Raw genomic sequence first — 17723 nt, forward strand, 5'->3', positions numbered from 1 at the left:
AAATATAAAAATAAATTATATTTACTACCACGTAAAATTATACGGTCTTAAGAATATATCTATCCAAAAGATGTATATTAATTATGACTTTATGCAATGAACCTGTAACGGTTTACTCTGTGAACCGTGTTGCTAAGGCTGAAATCAAATTATTTAGTTCTTGGATTCTACCGCCAATAGTGTAGAAAGACGTGGGCTACTAGGGATTTTTCAATTAAATTAATTAGAGATCCCTAAGTTTGTTGGATAATCTAACGTGTTATAGCCAGCTTACTGTCTTCATAAGATGGATACCAGAAATCAAGAATTCAAGGATAAATCCGTGTTATTTTCGTAACAATTATCTAAATTATAAAGTCAGTTACCAATTAATGATTATGAATAACTTCCCATCTTACTTAAATTAGAGCTCATTGGCTGGATTCTTTATTAAAATCACGCTTGACCTCAGGAATATTATAATTCTATTACCTAAGTCAAAGATGCATTTTAGATATTGTTTGTTAATAATTAAAATACAGTACTTGAATATATCCTTTACGGCCGTATCACATTTCATCCGCTTAATATCTGATTGGAAGTTTAATTGTATATATATAATCGTTTAAAAGTTTGGCTTTTGCTTTAGTTTAGTGAATCTTTTATATATAAATTCTTGAAATCTAATTTCATAGTATGGTCAGTCATTTTCATTTTGGAATTACAAAATACTTGACGCAAGTATACCAAAAATAGTGCAAGGATTTTAGTTTCAGTATTTTTAAGTAATTTATTGATGTACGTATACTATCGTAACTTAAATAGATTTGGATCCGTATTGTGTTACATGGTTTTAACATCCTACGCCATGAACCCAAATTTTACTAAGCCCTCGCCACTCGATACTAAGGCGGGTGAAATATGAGAAATTATTATTGTAAATAAAATGCCCTAATTCATAGCACATTAATGGATCTCAGAATAAGCGCATTATACAGCATTACGGGGCTGTAACCGTACTATTTAGAGCTTCGGGCTGGATTATAGGAAATTCCATGTTACGACCATTGCGTCAGAGTTGTTTCTCCTAAAGAGGGATTCTAACGAGCATTACTGATCAGATAACCGGGTAATTAAGAATCGTGAAAGAATTGAAACTTTATTATTAATTTTTAATGGTTTCAAGATAGGATAATTTAGACGAGATATAACGAGCATTACTGATCAAATAATTGGGATATTAAGAATCGTAAAGGAATTGAAACTTTATTATTGATTTCTAATGATTTTAAGATAATTTAGACGAGATATAAATTATGTTGTAGTCATTAAGTAAAAATCATAGTTGAAGCTATAATATTAAACATTGTTAGAATACGCAGGAAACAAATAAACCGAAGAAATTTCTAAATGGGAATGCAACATCGGTGGATAATACATTAGCACTAAATTGATTGTAACAAAAAATGACCTGACGAGATGATACAATCAGTAACGTTCCATTGCCTTATTAATGAGATTTAGTTGCCTGATGTTTGTACTCTTACATGTCGTCATTGCGTTTCCTAATAGTTGAAATTAGCTGTCTTACTTTCTCATTAAGTTAAAAGTATAATTGAAGATTGGAAAATTTAAGTTTACCTGGGCGTTGCTCGTATAATATTATCAACTCTTAATACCATTTCCGCTGCTTCCGCGGCAGAAATCACAATCTGACGTTTTACTTGGTAAGATTCTGTGATACCAATTGCTTTCATATCGCCAATCGTTGCATTAATCATATCTAATTGAAATATATGTAGTTGTTACGATTACCAATCCTTACGGAAAATAAACAATGCACTTATCAGTAAATAACTAATCACCTAGTCCGGCAGTTCTTTCCTTTTTAGAATGGGCAGCTCGAAGGCGAGTAATCAAATCTGCGCTGTCATATCCAGCATTATCGGAAATAATAGTAGGCAACTGAAATTATAACGAAAGAATAAATGAAGTTGCATTTATAAAATTATTACCGTATAACATTTAAGGATTAATGTTACTAACCTGACGTAAGGCTTTCGCGAAAGACTCTATAGCAATAGCTTCTTTACCAGGTGTTTTAGCAGCTAATTCGGAAACAGCATTTGCCATTAGCATTTCTGAACATCCACCACCATATACAACTCTAGTTTCTTTAATTGTTTGTGTTAGAACACATAAAGCATCATGTAGTGATCGATCTGCTTCGTCTAAAATTTGCTGTGTAGCTCCTCGCAATACTATGGTGCAAGCTTCACCAAGTGAAACACCTGAAAATCTTATAAGCTAAAATAGACAAAACGAATGCAAGAATTTATTATTAATTTCAAATGCTTAGTATTCTCAGTACATAGCTATTACAATATTTACGGTAATAGGACTTACTCTGTCTTCACCGATAATTACTTCTTCAATACACTTGCAAGTCCCCAATTTTACTTGATCAGGGTGGGTAAAAGTAGATACAATCTCACCTCCTAATGAGTACAAAAATTTTAAGGTTACAAGCCTTTTGTATAGTTAAATAAAATCTTCAACCCTTGCTAACCACGATGAGCTTTTAATTTATGTAAGAATATTCATATCATTTTACCAGTTACTAAGGCTAAACGTTCAACTCCTTCAAAGTCAGCGTGTTCAATTGCCATTACGCCGGCATCTGCAAATAGCTGTTCTGGGTAGTTATATATAAGTTGTCTAATAAATAAAGCACCGTAGAGAATTAATAAGTAATGATTTGCAATGTATATTAAAGTCAGCTAACACCAACCTATTTATGAAGCAATTTATGTTGTGCTTTAATATTGCTTCAACTTTTTCTTTCATTTTTATCTACACACAGAAAAAATAACGTTGATTATTACATTATAACACATCTGATTTCAGGCTTATACATACAGTATATATCTAATTAACGTGTGCTTATTAAAATGAGACGACCTTCTCTGCCTCCTCTAATTCTGCCACTTTAGCGGTGGAATCAACTCGTACACGTGAGCCGAAAACCTGATTCAGGTGATACGTAATTTAATTGATACATTAAAATAACCTTAAAAAACATCGTTCAATATCGAATAAGTATACTTATGTAGTTAGAGAATCCGTTTATAAAACCTTAATCTTATCAGTATCCATTGGCGTGTTTGCAATTAATATGCGGGCATTTTCGATCCGCTTCGGTTGGTGAACTCCAATCGTTTTGTCTAGTAAAAATCCTATGAATTGAAGGTATATGATCTTAAAAACTAGTAAAGAATAATCTAGAATACCGTTCATTTATGGTGCGGTAATGTGCATAAAAAGGCTCACCTTCGTCTAAGTATGAATCAACCAGGTTACCGCCCAACTTTTTTATTAGATGTATTGCATCCAAATTGCCACTACCCTTCAATCTCAGTACGGCTTCAACAGCTAGTTTGCTAAAGTGTTCCTTATGTTGTGTTAAAATCTTTGAACTTAGCGTTGTTCGAGCAATATTCATTAAATCCTTTGAAAGATTAAATGTAACTGTTGTCAAAATTTGCTGTTGACAAATCTAGAATAATAATTTCTATTTATGTAAATGAACAATTTATATGCCGTATTAAGTTAAATTTTTAGATTGAAAACAGAATACGCACATTTCTAAACTGATCCTCGTCACCTCCGTGATCTTCCGCAACAGATGTTAGCACGTCGACGGCAGTTTTCGCCGCAAGACGCCATCCACGAATAATCGTTTGAGGATGCATTTTCATTGCTATTAAATGTTCAGCTTCCTACATGCGTTTATTAAGAAGGCGTAAAAGTAGCATAATCATCAGATAATGTATACTTGCAAAGCTTTTCGGCTTGAAAATTAATAAGTATTTTCAATTTCATTACGCTACTTAATAATATAGCATTACCCTTAGTAGTTCACTAGCTAAGACAGTAACACTTGTTGTACCATCACCGACCTCATCATCTTGAACTTTAGATAAATCTGCATGCAATCGAATCGTTATAAAAATCATTTAATTCCGAGTTAAGAGAATACCGCATTGCACAATCGGATATACACAAAAGGAAGAGGCACATCGGTTAAACTTACCAACTAAAATTTTTGCAACAGGATTATCAACACCAATTGATCTCAGGATTGTCGCTCCATCATTAGTAACTTGAATAGAACTTTCTCGTCCCGGAACAGAAGATAAAAGGACTTTATCCTACAGATAAGTTATGACGAACTAGATCTAGTAAATATCCAAAGTTATCAAATGTACTTATTTTAGTCAGTGGAACAAATAACTTACCATTCCTTTTGGCCCAAGCGTGCTTTTGACTAGATCTCCTATAGCTATTGCTCCAACAAATGCTGACTATCAACCAAGTAAGAATCAGGTAAAGACAACGGTATTAAACTTAGGTAACGATTTTATTCAGTATAAAATCCTTTTGTTAATATAGTACATTGATGTGTTATGTTTCTTTGATTGATAAAATGAATAAATTAGATTATATTTTTTCCAGGAATATCACTAAAATATTCAGTATAGTGATTTGTTATTTGGTGGCAAGCGTATAACGGCATACAAGAGCTAATAGGAGTTATAGATTATTAGTGCATTGTACGAGCCTTTGCAAAGGTCTCACCGTTCGCGCTGATTCAGCTTTTTCCTCTTCCGAGCCAGCTTCGAGAACAGGATAAGATAGTAAAGATGCCTACAGTGAAATGTCAAATGTTTAAAAAAATCTAAAATCTCATTAGGTAAAAGAAAAATTTACAGCCACTTATGGTGTAATTAGCAATATAGAATACGTGTATTCGTAACACATCGGATAGCGAAACACCATCATTCTAATCTTTATGGATTTTGGATTCTTTTACATTCGGTTATGTCAAGATTCATTATTAATAAACAATACTGTATGTAGTACACAATATCATAGAACTCAATCATGGTTACTTCGCATCGTATTGAATATTTTATCTTGTAAACTACAGTACTTTAGGATAGTTGGAAGCAGTATGGTCATAAAAGTCGAACACGTGCATCATGAACCATAAACGCACTACTGTACCTTTTTATATACACTCTACTACAATGCAGTATCTCATTAATTACGCAAACCAATTAAGCGAAATTATTGAAGATAGATTAGGTCTGGTTTAGGAATTAAATATTGTAACCGAAATTGAATAAGAAGTTCACTGCAGATATACAAAAAGAAGTTGTGCCTATGCACGTCAGCCCATCTCTGGTACTAGCGCGAGTACGCGACCGTCAGCCGAAGTAGGGTTTGTATATTTGCTATTTCGTTGAAATTTTTTCTCAGTAGGATCCAAAATCAGCTACTCTAGGATCTGATAGCTGTAATGTAGGCTAAGAGATATAAGCTAAATATTTTTAAATATTTACCATTTCTAAAAACGTAAAATATACGAAACTGATTCGACGAAGCTTAAATGGAAGCTTAATTTGCAGGACGTCGCTGATTTCTAATATTATTTGCGGCGTGGACTGAAAAACTTTAACTACCGCTATCACGATGATTTCCGTTACACTTAGTGGTCAGAGTCAGAGGATATTGTACTGTGTGGCATTTACTATACATTACAGTACAGTACAGTACAGTACTGTACTGTACGTTTCAGTGATATACAGTACTGTACTGTACAGTACAATGAGAACCTGTAATTTTGTAGTCGGCATACAGTACAGTACTGTACACTGTACAGTACTGTATTCAAAGTTTTAAACACGACCATGCTGAAACGTCTCAAACTATGGTATTCACTTACTAGAACTCATATTCATAATTTCAGCTAATTCTATAAAGATTTTAGTGTGCACCTAGACAGTACATCATGCTGAAATACACTTCTAACTCTGCGTACTGTCGCCGCTTTTCCTACCGTTTAATGTACTGTAGACTGTAGGATGAAAATAGTATCAATGTACTGTACAGTACAGTACTGTAGGCTTGATAGCACGAGGGTGGATGCCCGCGTGATCTTTTTCGTTCCAGTACAGTTCAGTACAGTGTACAGTACTGTACTGTACAGTACATTGTTATAATTAATTTATTTAATGCGATCATACGGTAGGTACAGTACAGTACAGTACTGTACTGTACTATCACATATTCACATCACAATTAAGCACATTATACTGTAGTACGGTACAGTACCGAGCTCGTATTACTTACTTATCCACTGATTTAACTTGAGGTTCACTGTACAATTATAATTTGTGATATTACAACTATGGGTAGGGTAAGAAGGAAAAGAGTGCATAAGAACATCAAAGACATTAAAAAGAAGGCTCGTACAAGGCATAAAACTAAAGATATTGATCAAATACATCAGGACTTGAGGAATGAAAATGCGAGAAAATTACTACAACAGTCTCCTGATATGGATCTGCCAGGATTAGCACAGTTCTACTGCTTAGAATGCGCGTAAGTTTTACCGCCAATGGACATTTCTGTACACAGTGCGTTGTACGTACTCGAATATTATTGTAATTTGTATAATTACGGCTATCATATTATATTATGCGATTTAATTTATACAAACTGTGGTGCACTGTACCGTGGGTAAACCTGTAAGCACTCACATACTGTACAAGTGCCAGTCAATATTATCGAACTGAAAACGAATTATTATATGCTATCTCGTCATTTTTTTATGCTTCCAGGAGATATTTCATTGACCAGAAGGCGTTAACCGACCATAAGAAACAAAAAGTGCACAGGAATAGGTATCTAATTTGTTATCCTTTACGAAGAATGTAAATATTTTAGCAAGGATTACTTTCAGTGATAACTTCTAAATTCGTAATGCTGTATCATTATGTCATACATTTTACTCAAAATACGTTTTGTGACTTATAAAGGATTATTGATTTCAATATCGTTTATTAGAAAAATAGTTTTTCCCTTAGGTTATTAAACATATGCTTGGAATATCGATGAAACTAAAGTAAAATGTGTGTTTTCTTTGTAGATTAAAAGAACTGAAATTGGAGCCGTATACACAGCACGAATCCGATGCTGCAGGTGGCATGGGTTCGTACCATGGTCCGAAAGAGGCAGTTACATCCAAAGAAGGCATCTACCCTCTTTTACGATATAACAATACGACTAAGAGTTTATGGTGTGCGTAAAATGTACACTAAATGTATACTATAGTACTAACACGTTCGCATTGTAACTTTTGAAGTGTAGCAGATTAGCTACTGCGATGTACAAGATATGGTGCGTTTTAATTGGTGTATTTGTGACGAAGAAAATATTGTCCTTGCGGTAATAGAAAGATTTTACATTATTTCAAGAAGCCACTTGATTTAACTAAAATTTACAAAATTTTAGACGGATTATATAATATACGGGTATGCTATTGTGATCTTTATTATGGCTTATTCATATAAGGTAATATGTTTTCTCATGTCAATAGTTATTCCTGATTGACCATGATGGTTTTATTTTGTTATGTACTGTTGTACTAGTAACAAAATTACAGAAATGCCAATTAGATCTTATTTTTTCATCGAGTTGATACTATATTGGTGAGTTATTTGCTAAGACATTTTATCGGATATAGTTTTGGCCTGGAATATCTTAAATATTAAAATAAATTTTATCTTCAGTTTAACAAAGTATGTGGTATCGATATTTTTGTATAAAATTTATAGATATTAATACGTATGTCTGAGTTTGCAGGATTGGTATGATTTTAGGATTGAGAATGTGTTGGGAATAAGAATTATGAACAGATCTATCAAGAAACTTAGGCTACTATTTCATATTAAATCAACGCTGTAACTATAATTTAAAACCATAACAATCACAGTGCGAAGTGGTTTGTCTAGAGTGATTGCTAATCAACGAGTGAAATAAATGATTGGCTAGTTATTCATACGCACATATTAAGTACTGAGGTTATACAGTATACGAGTAGATGGACAAAACGTATTCATTGAAGCGACCATATAGACGTATAGTAGACACTATTATGATATTTTTATTTCGTAAAAAATGAACTAAACCCAATGAAAACGCTACCTTACAATATTTTAGTAAATGACGTAAATTATATATATTTAGATTCATATGAAAGGTACAGAATCTAAATAAAGAACGATAAAATACTTGCGATAAGGAAAATCGCAGTAAATCCGAATTAGAGTAAATCAGAACTCGATCAATTTCTTCTGAACTTTGTAAAAATACTATTCGTCCAGGTAAGAATTAGCTGTTTAAGATATCTTTAAGTATTTCACTCCTGTAAGAATTCGCAACAAATTTTTAGATTTGGATCCTTGAGCTAATGCCAAGATAAAGCGGTACGCGTTTTGATGATGTATAAATTGTAACCGTAACAAGTAATAAAATAGGCACACCACTTTGAAACACAGATATTCATATCTATAATTAAGGTGTAAAAGTAATCTGTAAATAATTAAAAGGAATATTACGTAATACACAATTAAATCCCAAAAATATTCTACTTCAATCTGATATTAAAGAAATCAAATTTTAAGTAAAATTGTATATAAGTTAGTATTTTTTGTCTCAGGTATTATATAGAAAGATTTTAATAGTATACAGTGAATTAATATCACATCGTTCATTCACTACAAATCCGGAGAAACGAAGGTACGTTTACACGGTCGTTTCGCAATCGTCTTTACTCGTCGACTGATTTCGTTTCGTTTCTAACATATTTCAGGGATAAATAGTAAATTAGAAAATTTAACCTGATTTATTTAAAGTGAATCAATTTCATAACAGGCCACAATCAGCTATTAAGTAGAACCTTGAATAAGATCCACAACCTCTAAGTAGTTCAATTTAATTGCAAGGCTAAGAGAGGATAGACCCTATCATGAAAAGTTTATAAACGTCAGGAATTTTCTTATCAATTAATTATAAACTAAAATCACATATGTTTTAACCATATAATCGGCTATTCCCGTTGCACTAGCACCAGCAGCTAGCATAGCATGAATTATTGACGTGTGTCGACAAGCAATGGCACAGTGTAGGCCAGTATGTCCACTATAATCATGCAGATGTATGTTGGTAAGTTAAAGTGCCTTCATGAGATCACATAGTTAAGTAATTTAAGTATTACGTTCAAAAGCGTAAATGCACTTACAATGTTGTATCAGCTACATTTAAATCCATAGGGGCTACTGGAAAATTAAGTTATTTTGTAAACTCAAGGAATTAAGAAAAAAATCAAAAACATCAAAAGTACATATCCTACATTTAAGTAATAATATTTTCAGAGTTTGCAACTGTCCATAACAGATAGCATAGTGTAATGCAGTGCGACCGCCGCTATCAGTAAATGTTGGTGATGCACCGGCTGATAAAAGATTTTCAACCTAATAAGTCAAATTATAAGATGTAAGAGTTGACAAAACTGTCATAATTACTAAACTAATGTATTTATAGCAAGTATTCAGGTCATGAAATTCTTTCCATTTGTGATTACCTGATTGCAATTACCAGTTCTACACGCTTCTAATAGTCCTAAAGATTGACAAAAGTACAAAGATCAGATTTACCATTTTATAATATATAGTTTAAACACGATATACTGCTCGTACTCCTGTTTTTCAAAGCATTTCCTTCAATCCTAAAATGAAAATCTTGATGCATTAGTCATTTATAATCCATGAATAGATAAATAGGATTTGAATATTCTTTTACATGTGCGTATTACTGAGTTACTACAAAAACTGATCAAAGTACCTCCGATTTCTTGATTTAGAAGCTTCATTAGATAAGCAAACGTCTATCTCCGGGTCACTACAGAGTGATTAGTAGATATTAGTTTCGATTATCGACGTATTAAACACTTATTGGTTATAATCAGGAAAAGATATAACTACAATTATACCAACCTTGCAGAGATAACGCGATACAGTGATTGATGGTGATCAATTTCCGTAATATCTATAAATATTTATTGCACTTTAAATTAGAGGGATAACGTTTATGAAACTTATCTGAAATAACATATTACCTTCAGAATCAGATAATGCGCTACGGCGATTTTCGGGTAATAAATCTAATACATAAATTCCTCCTGTCATATATTCACTAACGGTATGAAATACTTCCTGCCAAATTGATTAGGACATAAAAGCAATACAGATACAATTATTATAGTCACTAACCAACCTGTAAAATTATTGTTCATTTCATAAATTTTTACATGCACAAGACTGAGAGAAGTTATGGGATATAATTACCTCGCACGGATCAATATGAAAAAAATACTGGGAATATACCCCTAAAACTTTTAATTTAAAAAATTGATACTTATTAAGGTACAATCGGTCATGTATCACACACTATATAAAAACACTTATACTTGTATGTCGCAAGTATTACTAACCATCCAAGAAAAACCATCTACTCCATAACGTCTCTTTTACTGAATGGTTTTTTCTCTGTTATTATATAAATGAATTTCTACCGGTTACATATCAATCATAATCATTTAAATTTACGTAAACCGTTATCAGCCAACGATTAGAATTACCCTTAGAAAAAACTTCGTAATACTCGGTCTTGCCTCTTCCAGGCTGCAGGATAACTTTAACTCAAGACAACCAATGGTATGGGCTGCAGTACAAACATTGGAGTCAAATTCAAGTTCAAAGAGGTTACACTACATTTATAAATACGTGTACACTGTACAGTGTAATAGTACATCGCTATCGTTCATCAAAACAACGTACGCACATTTGGCCTTAATTACTGTGCCGTCATAATAAGCTGCTCTAAAATCAGCCATTGTTACTCTATGAACTTTGACTTGCACGACATCACTTGTCGTCGGACGTCTACCGATAGTTTATAAGAATGAGAAATCAGTTACAATTTGCGTCGCAAGGGTTTACACAAGACTTGCATTTCCGAGACCTACAGTGGCTGATGTCGAGATATCTTTCTCTGATGCCCATAAAGTAATAAAAAGATTTTTAAGCAATTTTATTTTATACAACTTTATTATTTAAAGTAATTAAAAACATATTCATTCACCTTCGATCTTTGTAACATCTGAGCTTGATTTCTAATTGACACGCGAATTATTGATGGAGCTAATCGACATGGCTCTAACGTTAGAAACACAATTAAGTCGAAAATTTCTATAAGTTTGAGATGGGTAACAAATATATGGTATTGCATTATAATTATCATTACCTCCATCAACCTGTACCGGTAACACCTTGAAAGTAGTTATTTTAACAGTACGGCACTGAGTAATGCGCTCGCCATGTCCCCCAACAAACAGACCCGCCTTAGTAAGCATAAAATGATTTAGTTCAGAAGGGAGACTGGTAACAATTGTTTTGTAATATAGTTATAAAATGAATTGAAAAGCAAGAAATAACCAGTGATGATGCTGTTAATCCAACCACTTCCAAGTAACCGTCATCAAATCGCTGTGCTCTAAATGTCTGTAAACGATTTGTGATATTAAAATGATTATAGTTCACGTTTTTTAACAGATTCATTAATAAATACGTACAGGATAGTCTCGAGGATTAGGATTACCCCAAGGGGTTGTACCGGCTCCATACCTAGGGATATCATAACTAAATTTATACTTACTAACATGTATAATATACAGCCGAGTTTTATCCTACTTCGATATGTTTAATAGAGCCAAGGCGCATAACTTTAATTCTCGAACTTTTGGCGTTAAGTCTTCTCCATCACACTTTATGGAATAGTTCAATAAAATAAAATTAGTTAGATAAAGCCAATTAAAAGATAGGAAATCATAAGATTAGTCATCGACGGTAACAACCTCAAGAGTGATATTATCGACTAAATCTCTTGATTTCCATTGAAATAGACCCCTTCCGCCAGCCTGACAAATTCCGATGCAAAAATATCATCAATGCAGCGTAAAATATAGAAATGTTATTCTTAGCATCAGGAATATTTGGATACCCCGGCATAAAACATTTTGTTTTTAATTCTGCTATTGAATTTCTCTGGATTGGCTTCTGTAGTTGTTAACCAAAATTGATTGTTATACAGATCGTCAAGCTAAATACAGCAATTACACTTCAGTTGTAAAGATTATCGTATATTACCTCTGCTTTCGTGAAAGTCGAGGGTAGTTTGAGCGTCAACACCCAAACTAAAGTAATTGTTCATTACATTTATAGGAAGCTGTAATAACAGTTAAAATATATAGCTTTTACACATTTATCACGTTAGCATTTAGGTAAAAAAGTTCTCAACATTACTCTAACTGGTGCATCCTCTGCACTTAAATCATAACGTGCTTTCAAGTTCCTCTGGACTTTTAGATTCCACCTTTATACATTTATCGTATGTTCATAAAATTTCGATAAATGCAATAAACGTTGTCAGTTAGTATTATGACGATCAAAGATTTTTATAATAGATTTAGGTGACGTCGAAGAAAAATAACCTGTCGAGCTGAATTATTTGCCCTTCATTTACATACTGGAGGATTTTGTCAACGGATTCGTCGCCATAGCCCTGTCGAAACGGTAGAATCAGAGCAAGATTGAAAGTTATTACTATGGAAATTAAATATCGTATTAACAGTAAATTTGATTTAAAACTTACTGCACCCCAGTATAGTGTTCTCGATAAGTCGTTTCCTGTTCCTAAGGGTAATATTGCGACAGGAGGCCTAGGATTAATATCTAAACTATCCAGCGTAGCAAGTATCCAACCAACCTGAACAAAGTTACCATGTATATATATATCGAATTAATTACGCATCAAACTTAGGTCACTAATACACTAAGAGAAAATTTTAATGCAAACAATTGTAAATTATCAGTTTAATGGGCTTACAGTTCCATCTCCACCACATACAAGTATTTGCAAGTTGGGTGCTTTGCGATAAAACTCCAGACTAAAAGATTTATATAATAAATTATAGTGGCTGCTAAAAATCTAACTAAAATAAGCTTAGAAGTAAAGTATATAGTACTACACACGCAGGTTCAGGTCCGCCTTGTTGTGATAAGTCAAAAACCTAAATGTTAATAGATTTTTATTATCTAATTAGCATTTGAGAAGAGATGTATCATCATTGCAATATTTCAGCTACAAATTCGTCAAGGATAAAGAAATACGATAATTATAATTATTCTGACCTGACGTGGATTAAGTAACCAATGGAACTGATGCAAAATTTTAGCTCCCTACTCGTAAAAGAAAAATAAATCAAGTTTATAGGTCTTAACAAAAATTGTCAGTTTTGACGATACCTGATTTCCCCCGCTTTTAGGGTTTATAAAAACGAGAAGAGGCTTATTACTTGTTGAGGTAATCGGTTTTAGCTAAAGAATGGGTATTAAAATTTCACAAGGGATGTAAAATAATGAATTTCAACAAACAGCTTCACATACAAACCGTGAAAGCAGAGTGAATGGAATTTTCCTAAATAAAGAAATTAAGGAATTCATTAGATGAACTTATCTTACTGTTAATTCGAAAGTACTAGAACCGTAAATAGTAATTATGAAGTAGAAATTACCTTCTTATTGCGCGGTTTCTGTTTGTGCTTGATATCGTCATTTATCTACCCACAAAAGCAAGAAAAAATAGTTGATATTGGTATATTTGATAAACTTTAATATAATTAACTAGACTCTTACGCAAGGAATTTTAACTAGCCAAGAAGGAGGAACTATTTGATTCGCGAGCTGACCAAAGTTGCATTCTTCATTTAGTAAATCTAATGTCCAACATGGCTCTTTCATATGATACTAAAAGAATACTAATGCTTAATTAAAGAAGTAACATAATCGTCTTTACATAAATTTCTGGTAAAAACTTTGGCATTACAGAAACTTTACACCAAGAGCAGATAATGGCGACGAAGTCCTATTTTAGAAAAATGATATTTAAGATAGGATTTTCAAGAAAGATATTGACTAACACTCACCCTTGATGTTTGGAAAAAGAATCCTTGTTGGGATAGAGACTTTAAAAGTAGGGCAGCAAAGAAAGCGAAATATATAGTAAATAGCAAAGAAAACAGAAGCCTCCCTAAAGCAAAATATTATTATATGATACCTTGTTACATTTGCTACATTTACCACTTAGTTTCTTACGTTTAACCCAATGATGACCATATATCGTCTAAAACACACAAATGTTTAAATGTGATTTTACAATCGCATAAGATTATACTTTTTCGGATTAATAAATATTAGGGTGAGCACCCATAAATTTAGCTTCAAATTATAATATTGTGAGAACTATTTATGATACAAACTGTAAATCTGATTTCTGTCATATAGCCAGAGATTAAAAACCATTCAGGAAAATATAACAAAACGGGAATTTACTTGAGTAGCTATAGTATATTCACCTCTTTATCGCCTTTTTGAGCAGGATCATAAAAAGTCGGTCTACAGTAAATATCGTTCTAGAAAAGTACGGGTAGAAAGTCTCATTTAGTTTTGAGATAATGTTATTCAACATATCGCTAATTACAAAATAGTTGCAATCTCGTGACATTAGCCTATTGCTGTTGACGTCGATATTCTGCTTATTACCTTGTATAACATAGGGATACAATCGACATGAGTTACAATCTTGCAAGCTAAATAAAAATTCAGTTTATTTAAGATCACGGTAGACACAGGTAAAAAGAAATTTAAAATTACCAACGCATCTTTTCCTTAGATTTGATTTCTAAAGTGAAACATTCAAAAATTTTTAGCATAGGTAATTAATTGATATGAGTACAGTATGAACTTTGTGCGCGTAATAGGAAGTAACTTTGATAACTGATAAACATAATTTTACAAGCATTGACATGGCAAATTCTTAAAGATAGTTTAGAGAATTGTATTTCTTGCAGATGAAATCGTACAGTGATTTATCTTATACTTTTAGGCTATACCTATTCTAAAACTCACTTACCTGACAATGCTCATTATCAATATCATTCATATAACAGTTATGGCCCGAGTCATAATCTATCCAAATGTGAGTTCCACTTTCGGCGGTTTCCTTTTAAATGAGTAAATGGTCAATAATACATTTTTGTTCACTGAAGATACATAATTATGAGTATACTGTATAAGTGTAGTAAATTAGAAAAAACTGATGTACTGTAACATTTCCCTAATAGGGCAAGGAGTAAAAGAACTAATAAACAATTCGCGGAAATTGCTTAAAAGCAGTATTATAAAAGTACAATAATGAATTCTGAAATTAATTAGCTACTAGCTAGTGCCTTTAGTTAGTGGAGGACTTTTCATTAAAGCATTATGAAAATATTACTGTTACTATTATAGCTATCGATAAAATCAAATTTGGCAGATGTCACATTCATTACGATAGTAGTATTTACGGATAATATAAGATAAAGATACCATCTATAAATTTTACCCCACATATCGTAACTTAGCACTGTTACAGGCAATTTCTTCAATTAGATTTCAGTAGGTAAGTTACCCGCACGATATTACTAATACATCACTTTCCAATACACTAGTACCGTTTGCTGTATGTAATACTATAAATATTCGAGTTATTATCAACTTACACTCCAATCGACAAAATCCTGTATTGTCTGAAAGGGAGTCGTACCAACGACGTCAGATTCTGCATCTTCCTCATCACTTGATTCCGAAGCATTAACGTCATTGGCTTGGCTTATAGCTTTCCTATGATTATATATCATTTAACATAGGTAAAAAACAAAGAACTGACATTACTGAATTGAAATTAATCTAGGTTACGTACTGTACAGTACGTATGTATGTATGTTATGTTGCACATAGCATTATGCCACGAAGCATATTGATAACATTTTTAATGTTTGCAATTTAATGCCGTATGTGAAGTGCGTTAACAAATTGAAACTAAAACGGTATCTTAAAAGTTTAATATAAGAGCTCTATTATTATTACTAATCGCTAAAATAAAGGCTATTTGCGAAAGCATCCATTCATGATTTGATTATATAATATACGAGTTGTGTATATATATAATTCCTAATAATTTTCCTATAACTTAGATGATCAACTGAATAGTCTACTATATCCATAGTCTGATTGTATACCGAGTGCTCTTTATGTCCGCAAAAAAGTGCGAGATAATCGGAAGGACCGAATTATTTTAGTTTTTTCTTTCTTATAGTGGTCTCTGCTATAAATTGACTTGTCGCATTACAGTATTTTGAGGACTGTGATAATAATAATGATTTAATTAACCACGTACAGTACAATACTGGTGTAATAATACTTTACTACTGTTTGATACTTGCTAGTTGCTACAATCAGCCACTACTTTCTCTTAATTGTCCGTGTTACAATGAACTAGCTGAACCCGCACAGTGTACTGTACATATTTTGCGCATTTACGCGTACAGTATACCAGTTCATACAAGAAAATTTTTGCCCTTTTAAAGTAGTGGGAAGGCCCCTTTTTTATACAGTAGTCCATGTTACACTACAGTATACTGCACATTTTATTTAAACTGTTGGTGCATCGTAAATTGCAGTTAAAGCACTACCAAGTAAACCCCTACAAGCAACCCAAACCGGGTTTGCTTCGGTGATCTGATGTATAAAATATTGTAAAAGGTATGAATATTCAGAAAACGCAGTCAGTAAAATTAAAAGACATGTACTGTACTGTACAGTACATAAATCAATGCGTGCCAAATTATAGCAACTGTAAACCTTGTCACACTTATGCGCCCGCTTGTATTACGTTCGCACGTATTCGTATAGCGTAGTATCCGGGCTTTTTGCAGTCGTCTTCATACAGCAAATAGCTTACTGCAAGTACAGTCTACAAGTAAGTGCAAAGTTTTTCTGGAATAGATTTTGCACGTTTCAAAACAAATCGTCGTGAATATCACTCATTAGTCATAACCCAGTACCGTAATGTACTGTATTTCAGTAAGTACTGACGTACTGTACACTTACTAACACCGTAATGTGTAGTACTGTACTGTACACTGTACTGCATTTCCTCCATAAACTATACAAAAAAAGATGAAATTTGTAGTTAGATGATGATTAATAAGATCGCCACCCCCCCTTGACACTACGACTTTACACTCAATTTAAATTGCAAAAGCTGCGATCTCACTAAATCTGCCCCTCCTAATCATTGCGCTGCAAGTGTACGTGACATACTGTAAGTGAAATTCAAAAACAGTGAACCCTACAATACCAGAATAATCACTTGCCAACACAGTTTTGTAAAGTTTCTTAACGTTCTGCCCATATAACTATTTAAAATTTAAATCATCTTGTATCTTCGTCGTATACAGTGCCCTAGTCCTAACCCTAACATCATGTATATATTACAATATCTTAGCTATATATGTCTACCGTTACCTTATAATTTACGTTATCTTCATACACTTCGTAGTAATGTTAACACTGCTTTACAGTTAATAATGACACTCCTTGGATTACAGCTTAGTAATACTGTACCTAAATGGCTTTTGTTTTCTCTTCTTGGTATTCTCTTTTCGCTTGGTAGGCATACTTGGCACTTGAACTGGTGAATTGTAATTCATTCTGTTTGTCTCTCCGAAGTTATGAGTTGCTATAATTAACTGTTGTACTGTGGATGCTATATGAGTTCCACCAACACCATCATCCTTGTCGACCATTATCCAATGAAATATGTCAAGACGAGTTTACTACATTTAAACATAAAACTAGCACAATTAATAGTGTATTTAGACTACTACTGTGTGGAAC

The 17723-nt window shown here is 32.9% G+C and overlaps 3 protein-coding genes across 3 annotated transcripts; 1 reads left to right on the top strand and 2 right to left on the bottom strand.

Moving 5' to 3' along the window:
* Positions 1–1338: 1338 nt before the first annotated feature.
* Positions 1339–5020, bottom strand: TRIADDRAFT_61824 (uncharacterized protein; the record flags this gene model as incomplete). Its single annotated transcript, XM_002117765.1, has 16 exons — positions 1339–1450; positions 1621–1762; positions 1845–1944; positions 2026–2286; positions 2386–2477; positions 2594–2697; positions 2771–2832; positions 2941–3006; positions 3115–3215; positions 3310–3535; positions 3621–3758; positions 3888–3964; positions 4073–4190; positions 4278–4343; positions 4618–4686; positions 4973–5020. 16 exons carry the CDS (start codon positions 5018–5020, stop codon positions 1339–1341), a joined length of 1782 nt encoding a protein of 593 aa, XP_002117801.1.
* Positions 5021–6232: 1212 nt separating this feature from the next.
* Positions 6233–7260, top strand: TRIADDRAFT_38488 (expressed hypothetical protein; the record flags this gene model as incomplete). The annotated part of the gene is made up of 3 exons (XM_002117719.1): positions 6233–6426; positions 6666–6728; positions 6974–7260. 3 exons carry the CDS (start codon positions 6233–6235, stop codon positions 7131–7133), a joined length of 417 nt encoding a protein of 138 aa, XP_002117755.1. The 3' UTR covers positions 7134–7260.
* Positions 7261–10995: 3735 nt separating this feature from the next.
* Positions 10996–13322, bottom strand: TRIADDRAFT_32945 (uncharacterized protein; the record flags this gene model as incomplete). Its single annotated transcript, XM_002117766.1, has 15 exons — positions 10996–11102; positions 11191–11287; positions 11382–11447; positions 11519–11570; positions 11637–11710; positions 11801–11863; positions 11947–12002; positions 12093–12171; positions 12249–12318; positions 12437–12507; positions 12598–12711; positions 12832–12892; positions 12978–13015; positions 13137–13184; positions 13251–13322. Coding segments are annotated over 15 exons (1068 nt in total), but the record flags the coding sequence as incomplete, so codon positions are not given.
* Positions 13323–17723: the final 4401 nt, after the last annotated feature.

Source organism: Trichoplax adhaerens, genomic scaffold (assembly GCF_000150275.1).
Source record: "Trichoplax adhaerens TRIADscaffold_28 genomic scaffold, whole genome shotgun sequence".
In the NCBI taxonomy this organism is placed as follows: domain Eukaryota; kingdom Metazoa; phylum Placozoa; class Uniplacotomia; order Trichoplacea; family Trichoplacidae; genus Trichoplax; species Trichoplax adhaerens.